A 12,118-nucleotide genomic window follows, 5' to 3' on the forward strand; every position below is an offset into this window, starting at 1 on the left:
ATGGTAATACAAACCAAAAAATGATCAGATATTTATTTTCTGAATTTCTTCATATTTTGTCATTTCAGGGCCTTATTAGCCAACTATATGGTATGGGTTTTTCTCATTGTTGAAGGCCTTTATGGTGACCTATTCTGCTTTCATTTATGTAATTTGTTTCTGTTGGATTGTTTTCTCACTGGCATTCAAATGACATCTGATTTTTTTTATATTTTAACTTTGATTATTCTCTATAAAATTGTACATTTTTATCAAACTATTTTCCTAAATATGATTTAAGTATCCATGTCTGTTTTCAAGCTGCTGACTGCTAAAATTCTCACATTTTTTAAACATTATACATGTTCACCTAAAAAAGAACTTTAAGGTAAGAAAAAAAAATCTACCATACCTATGCTCTATCAAAATCCATAATAATAGTTTGTCAAATGATCAAAACCAATATGGTTATGCCAAATTTTCTTGAAGGGATAAAAAAAAAGTCTATCCCCTCAATACATGAGTAGCCACTCAGAACAGATAAATTAGAGGCTTAAATATTTAAAATTCAACTGTCCAGAGTTGAAAAATATTGTATTGAATTGTATTGGTGCTAGAATCTTATTCTCAAATGATTTTCGAATGATATCCAGACAAGCTTTCAATAATCTACTAGAAGATGATTAGTTTCTATGCTGTATCATCAGGGATGGTTGTCTTATTTCATAACGTCATACTGTTAATTCAGAAATTATTGCATGCATCTATCATTGCAATCTTTCAAGAATAGACAACAAGAGTGCACACGCTGAAATGTCTCGCCTTCTATACTAATCATTGATATTATGTTGATAGTCCTAAGTATAAAGCTAAGCTTTAATACAACTGTCACATAAACTTAACATTAACCAAGATAACTAAACAAAGACCAAGGAACCTTGAAAATGAGGTCAAGGTCAGATGAACCATGCCAGGCAGACATGTACAGCTAACAATGCTTCTATACAACATATATAGTTGACTTATTACTTATAGTTTAAGAAAAATAGACCAAAACACAAAAACTTAACACTGTGCAATGAACCGTGAAAATGAGGTCACGGTCAAATAAAACTTGCGCGACTGACCTAAAGATCATAAAATATTTCCATACACCAAATATAGATGACCTATGGCATATAGTATAAGATAAAAAGACCAAAACTCAAAAACTTAACTTTGACCACTGAACCATGGAAATGAGGTCAAGGTCAGATGACATCTGCCCGCTAGATAGGTACACCTTACAATCATTCAATACAACAAATATAGTAGACCTATTGCATATAGTATGAGAAAAACAGACCAAAACACAAAAATTTAACTATAACCACTGAACCATAAAAATGAGGTCAAGGTCAGATGACACCTGCCAGTTGGACATGTACACCTTACAGTCCTTCCATACACCGAATATACTAGCCCTATTGCTTGTAGTATCTGAGATATGGACTTGACCACCAAAACTTAACCTTGTTCACTGATCCATGAAATGAGGTCGAGGTCAAGTGAAAACTGTCTGACAGACATGAGGACCTTTCAAGGTACGCACATATCAAATATAGTTATCCTATTACTTATAATAAGAGAGAATTCAACATTACAAAAAATCTGAACTTTTTTTTCAAGTGGTCACTGAACCATGAAAATGAGGTCAAGGACATTGGACATGTGACTGACGGAAACTTCGTAACATGAGGCATCTATATACAAAGTATGAAGCATCCAGGTCTTCCACCTTCTAAAATATAAAGCTTTTAAGAAGTTAGCTAACACCGCCGCCGCCACCGCCGGATCACTATCCCTATGTCGAGCTTTCTGCAACAAAAGTTGCAGGCTCGACAAAAATGTGAGGTAATTATTGCTATTTTGGGGAATTTTGCAAAAAATCTGCATAATTGTCTATGTTTCAGTTATCTGAATGCCAGTTCTTATTATTGTGATATTCAACCCAGTTGCATTATTCACATTAATAAAAGCCTTGCAATAATTTCTGAATTTACAGTAATTTAAATTTGACCAATGAAAAACTGAGATGTGTGACCAAGAAATCCACAGTCTAAAACTAGGAGACTGATATGAGGATTTGGTCACAACTAAATGTTAAACCTAAATAACCAAGCACCATAAACTAGCAGTAATACACAGAAGATGAATTCCACGTAGTATATAATTTATTTCCAAGACTGGAACTTGTCACCAACACTGTGACTTCCAAACTTATCTTTTTCACAAAATAGTACAATATATATATATGAGAATTAAACAATAAGCTAAGATCAATTATCACTTAATGTGTTGACAAATATAAACAAGTTATTATCCAGATAAAGAAAGATAAATAATTTATACAACTCTTTTAGCAATGTCTCTAATTTAAGAAGGATAAAGGATTAAGCCCAGAGGCATTATTGTCACTTTGATTATAAAATGTCCATTATCAATTAGATATATATTCTACTTATTCTCCAAGTAGAATATATAATATAATACATAATTATGATAAATTCTTTGAGTCTCAAACATTAGCATTAAAGGGAAAATTCACGATTTTTTACTTATGGTTTAAATATGTTCATTATGACATAATATATACATGTATATTCACAAAGTTTTATCGCTATATGTGCAGTAATAAAGGAGAAATTCAATAATTAATGAAAAAATATCAACTACTTCCTGTAGGTCGTGACGTTTTCTCCTGATTTTTGCATGCCGGGATTTAAAATACAATCATTAAAAGTCTTGGTTTTTAATCATATTTTAACGTAATCGTAAGCGCGCCGATGACTTATGCTTTATCTAATAACCATCCGATAATAAGAAGATAAAACGCACAGACGTTCAATTGTACTCATTCGTGAGATAAATTATCTATGTTAAACGTATATATTCGAATTATTTTTGTAGACAACACAAAAAGTTATAAATTTATTTTTAATAAATGCATTTTCGGACTGATAAGGTGAACAAATTAAAGTACAATAATCTGTAAAGACAATATGTTGGTGTACTATTATTGACCTTTTACTATCTCTGCTATGGCTAGGTTTATACGATGTGTGTATTCACGGTTCTGTGGCAATACTCGTAGATGGCTTGTTGAAAGGTAAATTGTTATTTGCACTTCGGTATTTAACCACGCCTCTAGGGCACACCTTGCCAGGTGTGACTGTCTATTCGGATCAATGGTAGCATTAATTTTAATACACACATTAAAAATACATATTCAAGTTGGTGACAAATAAAAATTGGTCGCCGTGGAATTATTTAATTATATTTGGTGCTATTATTTATTTGAATTCAAATAAGTTAATTTACTAAGAAATACACAATTTTCGGTTAAAGACGGGAAACTTAATTCATATGTCAGAATGAAATGATATACAAGTCTTGTCCTTGATTTATGTCTCATAAAAAAGGGGGACTTAGAAATTAGAAATAGCTTTACTAAATCATTTTTATTTGTCTTTATTAGGCGAAAAAATGTACGAGAACACTTACATTTAGACTTTTGAAAGCCATGTATTAATTAATATATGAAACTATCTGAAGATAACTCTACCGAAGCGGAATATAATATGTACGAATAAAGAAAAAAATATTTTTGTAATGGAATCGAAAAATTACGAATAGATATTCTTTTCAAGTGTGATAAACGTCAACCAAATTTATTCATAATGGGGAACGTCCTTATTAAAATCTGAGACAACTATAATAATCGTCGTCTCCCAACGTATATATATACTTAAATAACTATTTGATCAACGATGTTTAAAATTAAAAGACAACGAATTTAATGTTATCTTTCCCTATTTTTGAATGTTATTATAAGTCTGTTCAACTTGCAAGAATACCCCTAAAGCGGACAAATATCCGACAAGCAGTTTATTCTTTAAATTGCTGTCATTGAATATCAAGAAAGAAAATAAATCCCGAAATTGATACTCAATAGTTTTCCTAGAAAATATTCACATTCCTTGGGGATTATTAGTGTACGTCCAGTTGCATATATTTTACATGAATGTTGGAACAATTGTGATGATGACGAATTTCGTCCTTTATTCGAGAACAATTTAATTGATATATAAATCTGTGAGTTTACTATGTTCTTAACTTCGATGAACCAAAGCAAGTTATAAATTGACCTGTATTTAAATCAAATTGTTTCTTTTTTTTCTTCTTCTTCTTTTGGTATACAATAGTCTATCGAATTCGTTGATTACATACTGTTGGCATACATGGACTAGTCTATTTACAAAACTTTTACCACAATTTACACAAAATGTATGTTTCTTTCTTATGTTCAATGTATACATGTATACATATTTTAAATTGCGCTACTGACTATAGTTCCGTAACTTTCTACCAGGCGTATGTATACACGAATCGTCGACAAGTGCGCACATTTTTTTAGATCAATAATTCTGGTATGTTCCAATCTGTCCTAAACTATTGACAACGAGTATATATTACATTTTCCCAAATAACCCTTGGAAAAATATGTAAATAGATTTGTATTTCTTCAATTATTTTTTTTTGTATTATTTTTTTTTTATAAATAATATTCTTTACACCAGAAATGTTATTTATAAACAAGCGTATGAGTTCAGTAATGACTAGTATATTATATCACTTTCGGACACGCAAGACAAAAATGTATATCATACATGCACTTGATAGTTCAAAATGGAAAGTTATAAGTAACGGTCGTGTACACTGATCAATACCTACAGAAGTAAAACGATGCATGAACTTGCAAGCCCGCCGGACAGGAAATCGATTGAATACCTGGACGTGTCACCTTACACCCCTTCCAATACCTTTGGGAGTAATACATTTAGCCATGCTGGTGATCAGATAAGGGAAGATCCGAATTTATTTAAATAAAGTTTATTACTTGAAAGAATTATGAACGAATTAGATTTTCGAAAACAATTTCCACGGAACACTTATTTATCATTTTATGATTTGAACTTTGACTTTTTAACTAATTACAATATTATCAGTTTAAAAATAACAGACTATATGGTTATTTAAAAATATAAGACCATTTTCCGTATCAAGTTAGTCAGTCAGATAAAACAACCGTACGATTGACAAGATATCGACACGCAATTACGACTACATCGTTTACTGTAGTTTTGTTCCTTTGTGGTTTATTGACATATCGGGATTTTTCATCGGAGAAGGTGACAAGATGGCGGAGAGTAGAGAACTGATACTCAAAATTTAAAATCGATGGTGATCTCTTATTTAGCGGAATAAAACTTTAATATCTATAAATTTGAGCATTTTTATACAGAATGGACATAATATCAATTTTTGATTTTTTTGCGAAGTTTCCCTTTAAAAACCTAAACACATCTGAAAGTCATTTTAACTCTGTCATAGATCAACCACACCACACTTTGATTAAATAAAAGTATTCAAAGGGTCAGGCTAAGAATTAGAGAAAAGTATTCAAAGGGTCAGGCTAAGAATTAAATAAAAGTATTCAAAGGGTCAGGCTAAGAATTAGAGAAAAGTATTTTTCTCTTACCTTCAAGTTGAACAGTTTCAGTGACAGACCCTGCAACATTATTAGCTGTACAATAGTAATTTCCTGAATCACTCCTAGAAACAGCATTGAGAGTAAGCGTTGCCGATCCTTGACTGAGGGCGCCCTCTACTGGTGTTGGTACATCACCTCTGTCTGGGGCTCTTTCATATTTCCACTGTACTGTTGGAATAGGATCACCTTCACCTGTACATTCTAAAGATACTCTCTGGCCGATTACAGCAAAGACTTTCTTACTAGGAGAGATTACAATTCTAGGTGGACCTAAAATTAAAAAAATAAATATTCCACTAAGATTGGTATTCAGAAAGGGTTATTCAGGAGAAAATATAAATGCTTTCAGTACAAAACTTTTTTATACCTCACAAAATACTATAAATTTTTATTTTTATTTACAGAATAATATTTGCTACCTTTCCTAATTCCTATTACCATTTCAGGATCTGTTTACCTTCCAGAGCACCTGATATCACCCTCTAGCTGACTTTGGTTTATGATGCTTGTGTTGTTCAATCTTGTGTGTTGAGTACTATTGTTTGTCTTTCGTAACGTTGCTTTTCATTCTTTAATATGGCATTGTCAATCAAAAGTGTCCAAACTTAACTTCAATATATTCTTACATTTGCGAATTTTCAAATTTATCCAGTATCATTTTAGATGAAAAAACATCAGTTGCAAGAAAACATCTTAGTTCAGCTCTAATTGTTCCACATTGAGAAAGTTTCCAATATTGCTGCCTATGTGATCTTTAAACAAAACAAAAACCATCAGTTGCCAGAAAACGCCATAGGAATAGTTCAACTCAATTTATTCCACATTGAAAATGATTCCAGTACCATTTCTGAGGTGATTTTAAACTGAAAATCCAATTCTATTTTAAGATGTACACACCAGCCCTTGTGAATTTTGCTTTTTCCATCTGCCTACAGTGCACAGCCTAAATATGCCCACTCTAGCTATATAATCTTATTTGTAAAAAATATTAATTAAAAATGCTTTTCTGCTTTTTTCAATTGATTGCACTTGCAAGTCTTTTGATTAAACAAAAGAAATTGCATGCTAACTGCTATTGGTGGGCAGAGTGGACAAGCTAGAAATTTTGCCCTCTCAGTGCCTTCTCCAACTGTGGTTGGGTGGACAAAGTAAATTCCACCTGAGCTGTAATGTAGTTCATCTTACACCTTACCCTGAATGATAAGTGTGGCTGTAGCTGTCACAGATCCCATTTCATTTGTGGCCGTACAAATGTAGCCGCCTGCTTCCTCCCCTGTCACACCCTTAAACATGATGACTCCATTCTCCATTGTATCTATGGTGGACAACATTGGTTCTCCTCCAGCTCTGGAGAAAAAATATTAAAATTACTTTTTTTAAGTCCAAGGACCTAACTCTGCAAAAAATCATCATGCTGGAAAAAAATTAGAAATTGATCTGTAACGTGTCATAGTAAAACTGTATACCAATTATCAAATCTATATCTATAAACTTAAAGCAAAAAAGTGCTGAAATTTAAAAAAAAAAAAGGACTTTTGTCTAGTCTAATTGTGGTGTGCAAAACCTCAGGTGCAGAGCAGGCATTCAATTTGCAACTAGTTCATGCATGCAATGACTTTTTTGTTTTTCTAGCTTATAAGCATAAAATTCCAAAACTCAAAGTTATAATAATATTAGTAACCTCTTCACATTCTATATGTGCCTAGCCCAAGTCAGGATCCTGAAGTTCAGTGATTGTCATTGGTTCATTTCTGTTGTTTACAAAATGTTTTGTTATAAATTAGGCCTTTGGTTTAGACATTTGCTTGATAGTTGTCCTATTGGCAATCATACTTTAGCTCAGTCACTTAAATTGCTGCCTTGTAACACAGAGATTAGAGTTCCCAAGGATACAGGTGATTTTGCAACAGAATCATGCTCTCTGGTTTATACACATCATTCATAATTACACACAGTTTAACCTCTTTGAGGGAATTATAAATTTGAATATTTCTTAAAATAAAATTGAGAATTATTAAAGCTTACCTTGACCATGTTACAGTGGGAGGAGGATCTCCACCCATTACACGACACTGGAACAATGCACTTTCTCCAGTCTTTATTGTCTGAGATATTGCTGGATAGATGTCCAACTTAGGCTTAGCTCTTCCTGAAACAAGATAAAACATTTGTATTAGATATCAATCAATTATTATAAAAACATCAAATCTTCATACATAAATTCTGTTCATCATTTTTAGTTTGGATATTTATAACATACAGCATAATATTTAAAAGCTGAAGCTAACTGAAATAAAAAGAATATTCATGAGCCATGTTTCTATTTATTTCAACAATTTTCATCATAATATGAGTATTTGTTTTGGTTGAAAATCCTGGCAAACTTATGATTTCATTTTGTTTTTTTCTTTATTTCTGAGATTTTCAAAACCCCATACTGTGAATTCATTTATTTTCAAGGGTATCAATTTTTGTGAATTAATTAAAACTTTGCATTTTTGTGGATATTTGACTTCATGATTTTGACTATCTCTGTTCTCAAAGCCTATAGAAAAATTGCATTTCGTTGAATATTTGAATTCATTATTTACCTGTACCCACGAAACCACCACAAATTGGTATCTAACGAATAATATTGATTCCACAGTATCATATTATTTACTCACTTCCAAAGTTCCAACTATTTTAACTAGTACAACTGTACTCACTTTCAACTTCTACAATGGCCCAGCCTTGTCCTAACCCTGCAGTATTCTCAGCACGGCAGATGTATACACCGCGGTCCTCTACTTGGGCGTTAGTGATTCTCAACATTTCTCCTACGACCTAGAAAAACAGACATAATATTATGATAATTCAAAGCATTAAATTGAAATGTCACTTGACTTAATCAATTTGTTATGATGACATTAAATAGATTTTGTAGTGTGATGCCTATTAGTGCAGTGAAAATTTTGTGAATCTAGCTAAACTAGTTTTTATCGCTTGTTAAAAAAATGTTGAACAATAGTTCAGGCTAAAATAATTTCAAATATCTAATGCTGGCTTTTTTCTAAATATAGGCAAGGTAAAATATTCCTTGAAATAATCATTCCCTTTTCAAAGTGGAAATTTTAAATGTCAAAATGACCCAAATTTTTTCAATTTTCTTTTCTTGAAAACTCAGTTTACCTGATGTCTGGATGTCAATTCTCCTCTAGATTTAGACCATGTGATCTTAGGTTGTGGGGTGCCAGTTACACTACATCTTATGGTACCAGTAGTTCCCTGGGCAATAGTTGTTCTATCTGGTGTCACTGTAGCAGTTGGTACTGTGGCTATACAAAATAGAAAAATGCACTTGAACTTTAAACTCAAAGAACATGGATATCAGAGAGATCTGTTTTATGCCAGAAGTCATCATTATTGCATAATGCATTCTTACGAGTTAAGATTGAATAACAAATTGCTATTTGTCTCTGATGATTGTAACAGACAAACAAATGAAAAGACACACAGACCGAACACATAATGACCCTAGGTCGGGCATAACAAACATGTTTCTTTGTTGTTGTTTGTTTGGTACCCAAGATGGTCAAGCAGGTATATTTTATATGTATGCAAACAACATGCTTTTTTGTTTTGTTTTATTGTTATACAATATCAAATTTACAAAAGGTACAAAAATGCAATTCAGTAGATGTTCATGGTGGTATATCTATTTTACTTACTTTCTATTTCAGGTCGTACAGTCAGAGTAGTTGTGCCTGTTCCCCTGTCTCCATTTGGTGTTATACCTGTACATACATAGGAACCAGCAAAAGATGGCTGAATGTTGTTCAAGGTCAAAACACCATTCTCTTGTGCAGAGCCTGCAAATGAAAAAGATAAAAAATAAAAACAAAAACAAAAATAAAAAATATAAATATACATTTTTTTATAAATGGATGCAGTACACAAATAGTTTACAGTTAACCTATAGCTTAGCATAGAATACCTAATGTTAACTAAAGGCTCTAAAGAGCCTGTGTAGCTCACCTTGGTCTTGTGCATATTAAACAATGGACACGGATAAATTCATGACATAATTGTGTTTTGGTGATAGTGATCGATGTGTTTGTAGATCTTACTTTACTGAACATTCTTGTTGCTACAATTATCTCTATCTATAATGAACTTGGCCCAGTAATTACAGTGGAAAATATTTTCTAAAAATTAACAAAAATTTATGAAAAATGTTAAAAATTAACTATAAAGGGCAATTACTCCTTAAGGGGTCAATTGACTATTTTGGTCATGTAAACTTATTTGTAGATCTTATTTTGCTGAACATTATTGCTATATACAGTTTATCTCTATCTATAATAATATTCAAGATAATAACAAAAAACGGCAAAATTTCCTTAAAATTACCAATTCAGGACAGTAACCTAACAACGGGTTATCTGATCCATGTGAAAACATCAGGGCAGATAGATCTTCACCTGATAAACAATTAAACCCTGTCAGATTTTTATCTTAATGCTTCGGTTTTAGAGTTATAAGCCAAAAACTGCATTTTACCCCTATGTTCTATTATAAGCCTTGGCAGTCATTTTGGTTGATTGGCTAGGTCACGCCACACATTTTTTAAACAAGTTACCCCAATGATGACTGTGGCCAAGTTTAGTTTAATTTGGTCCAGTAGTTTCAGAGAAGAAGATTTTTGTAAAAGATTACTAAGATTTACGAAAAAATGGTTAAAAATTGACTATAAAGGGCAATAACTCCTTCAGGGGCCAACTGACCATTTTGGTCATGCTGACTTATTTGTAAATCTTACTTTGCTGAACATTATTGCTGTTTACAGTTTATCTCTATCTATAATAATATTCAAGATAATAACCAAAAACAGCAAAATTTCCTTAAAATTACCAATTCAGGGGCAGCAACCTAACAACAGGTTGTCCGATTCATCTGAAAATTTCAGGACAGATAGAACTAGACCTGATAAACACTCTTACCGCTGTCAGATTTGCTCTAAATGCTTTGGTTTTTGAGTTATAAGCCAAAAACTGCATTTTACCCCTATGTTCTATTTTTAGCCATGGCGGCCATCTTGGTTGGTTGGCAGGGACACGCCACACATTTTTTAAACTAGATATCCCAAAGATGATTGTGGCCAAGTTTGGATTAATTTGGCCCAGTAGTTTCAGAGGAGAAGATTTTTGTAAAAGATTACTAAGATTTAGGAAAAATGGTTAAAAATTGACTATAAAGGTCAATAACTCCTAAAGGGGTCAACTGACCATTTCCGTCATGTTGACTTATTTGTAAATCTTACTTTGCTGAACATTATTGCTGTTTACAGTTTATCTCTATCTATAATAATATTCAAGATAATAGCCAAAAACAGCAAAAATTACCTAAAATTACCAATTCAGGGGCAGCAACCCAATAACAGGTTGTCGGATTCATCTGAAAATTTGAGGGCAGATAGATCTTGACCTGATAAACAATTTTACCCCCATGTCAGATTTGCTCTAAATGCTTTGGTTTTTGAGTTATAAGCCAAAAACTGCATTTTACCCCTATGTTCTATTTTTAGCCATGGCGGCCATCTTGGTTGGTTGGCCGGGTCACGCCACACATTTTTAAAACTAGATACCCCAATGATGATTGTGGCCAAGTTTGGATTAATTTGGCCCAGTAGTTTCAGAGGAGAAGATTTTTGTAAAAGTTAACGACGCCGGACGCCGGACGCCAAGTGATGGGAAAAGCTCACTTGGCCCTTCGGGCCAGGTGAGCTAATGATTATGACATGTTGGAAGGCTATTCTAAATTTTACCTGTGAGGGATTAAAATAGTGGGAAGAGGGTTTCCAATATTTTAATTTTTTTTTCTCCCTCAGATTCCTTTAAGTCGCTATTTAAATTTTTTTTTATTTAGGGTGTGTTGATTCTTATTTTTATACTATTGTTTTGAATGAGTATATGTATTAAGTGTCATTCTAACTTCCTTACATACCTATTTTGAGTTGTGCAGTTTATTTACTGTAGAGGATTTCAATGTTCGGTCAAAATCTCTCATGGATGAAAAGTTGGCAGGTCTAGTTTGAATATGGCTTACTAAACAAGGTATAGCGCAGGCTTACTGTGATGGTCTGAATGCAGTTTATAGAATTGACAATAATGAACCATACGTATATCTACAGGAAAATGGCCCCCAAAAAATACAGAATAGAAAAAAAAATAATTGATCATAACAGAGTGCTAAAAATTAAAGAACAGAGAATAATGAGCAAAAAAATAAAAGAATAGAGAAAAATGACCTATTTCTTTTGTAATAACTATAGAAATAAAGGACTCACCTGATGGAAGACCTCCATTCCTTGACCAGATCAACGTAGGTCTGACTGAATTATCGTCAATATAACATATAAGTTGTTCTGTACTTCCTATTGTTGCTATGATGGCTACTTGTCTTACAATGACTGTTATATCAGTCGGTGGTCGTGGATCTGAAAGGTGAAATCATATGTATAGTGTCTGCTGCATGAAAACAATATCAGATGTTTCTATGTATAAA

At 32.6% G+C, this 12,118-nt stretch overlaps 1 protein-coding gene across 7 annotated transcripts in view; it reads right to left on the reverse strand.

The window, feature by feature from the left end:
* LOC143057180 (basement membrane-specific heparan sulfate proteoglycan core protein-like) overlaps positions 1-12,118 on the reverse strand; it is a 188,417-nt gene that overhangs the window by 46,364 nt on the left and 129,935 nt on the right. For all 7 annotated transcript variants that reach the window (XM_076230436.1, XM_076230440.1, XM_076230437.1 and 4 more), the window contains 7 exons: positions 11,901-12,050; positions 9,283-9,423; positions 8,744-8,889; positions 8,281-8,398; positions 7,598-7,721; positions 6,765-6,919; positions 5,561-5,842 (listed from right to left, as the gene is read on the reverse strand). In XM_076230436.1, the coding sequence (XP_076086551.1) occupies positions 5,561-5,842; positions 6,765-6,919; positions 7,598-7,721; positions 8,281-8,398; positions 8,744-8,889; positions 9,283-9,423; positions 11,901-12,050 (1,116 nt within the window). The remainder of the gene's footprint in view (positions 1-5,560; positions 5,843-6,764; positions 6,920-7,597; positions 7,722-8,280; positions 8,399-8,743; positions 8,890-9,282; positions 9,424-11,900; positions 12,051-12,118) is intronic.

This window comes from Mytilus galloprovincialis, chromosome 13 (genome assembly GCF_965363235.1).
Source record: "Mytilus galloprovincialis chromosome 13, xbMytGall1.hap1.1, whole genome shotgun sequence".
Classification (NCBI taxonomy): domain Eukaryota; kingdom Metazoa; phylum Mollusca; class Bivalvia; order Mytilida; family Mytilidae; genus Mytilus; species Mytilus galloprovincialis.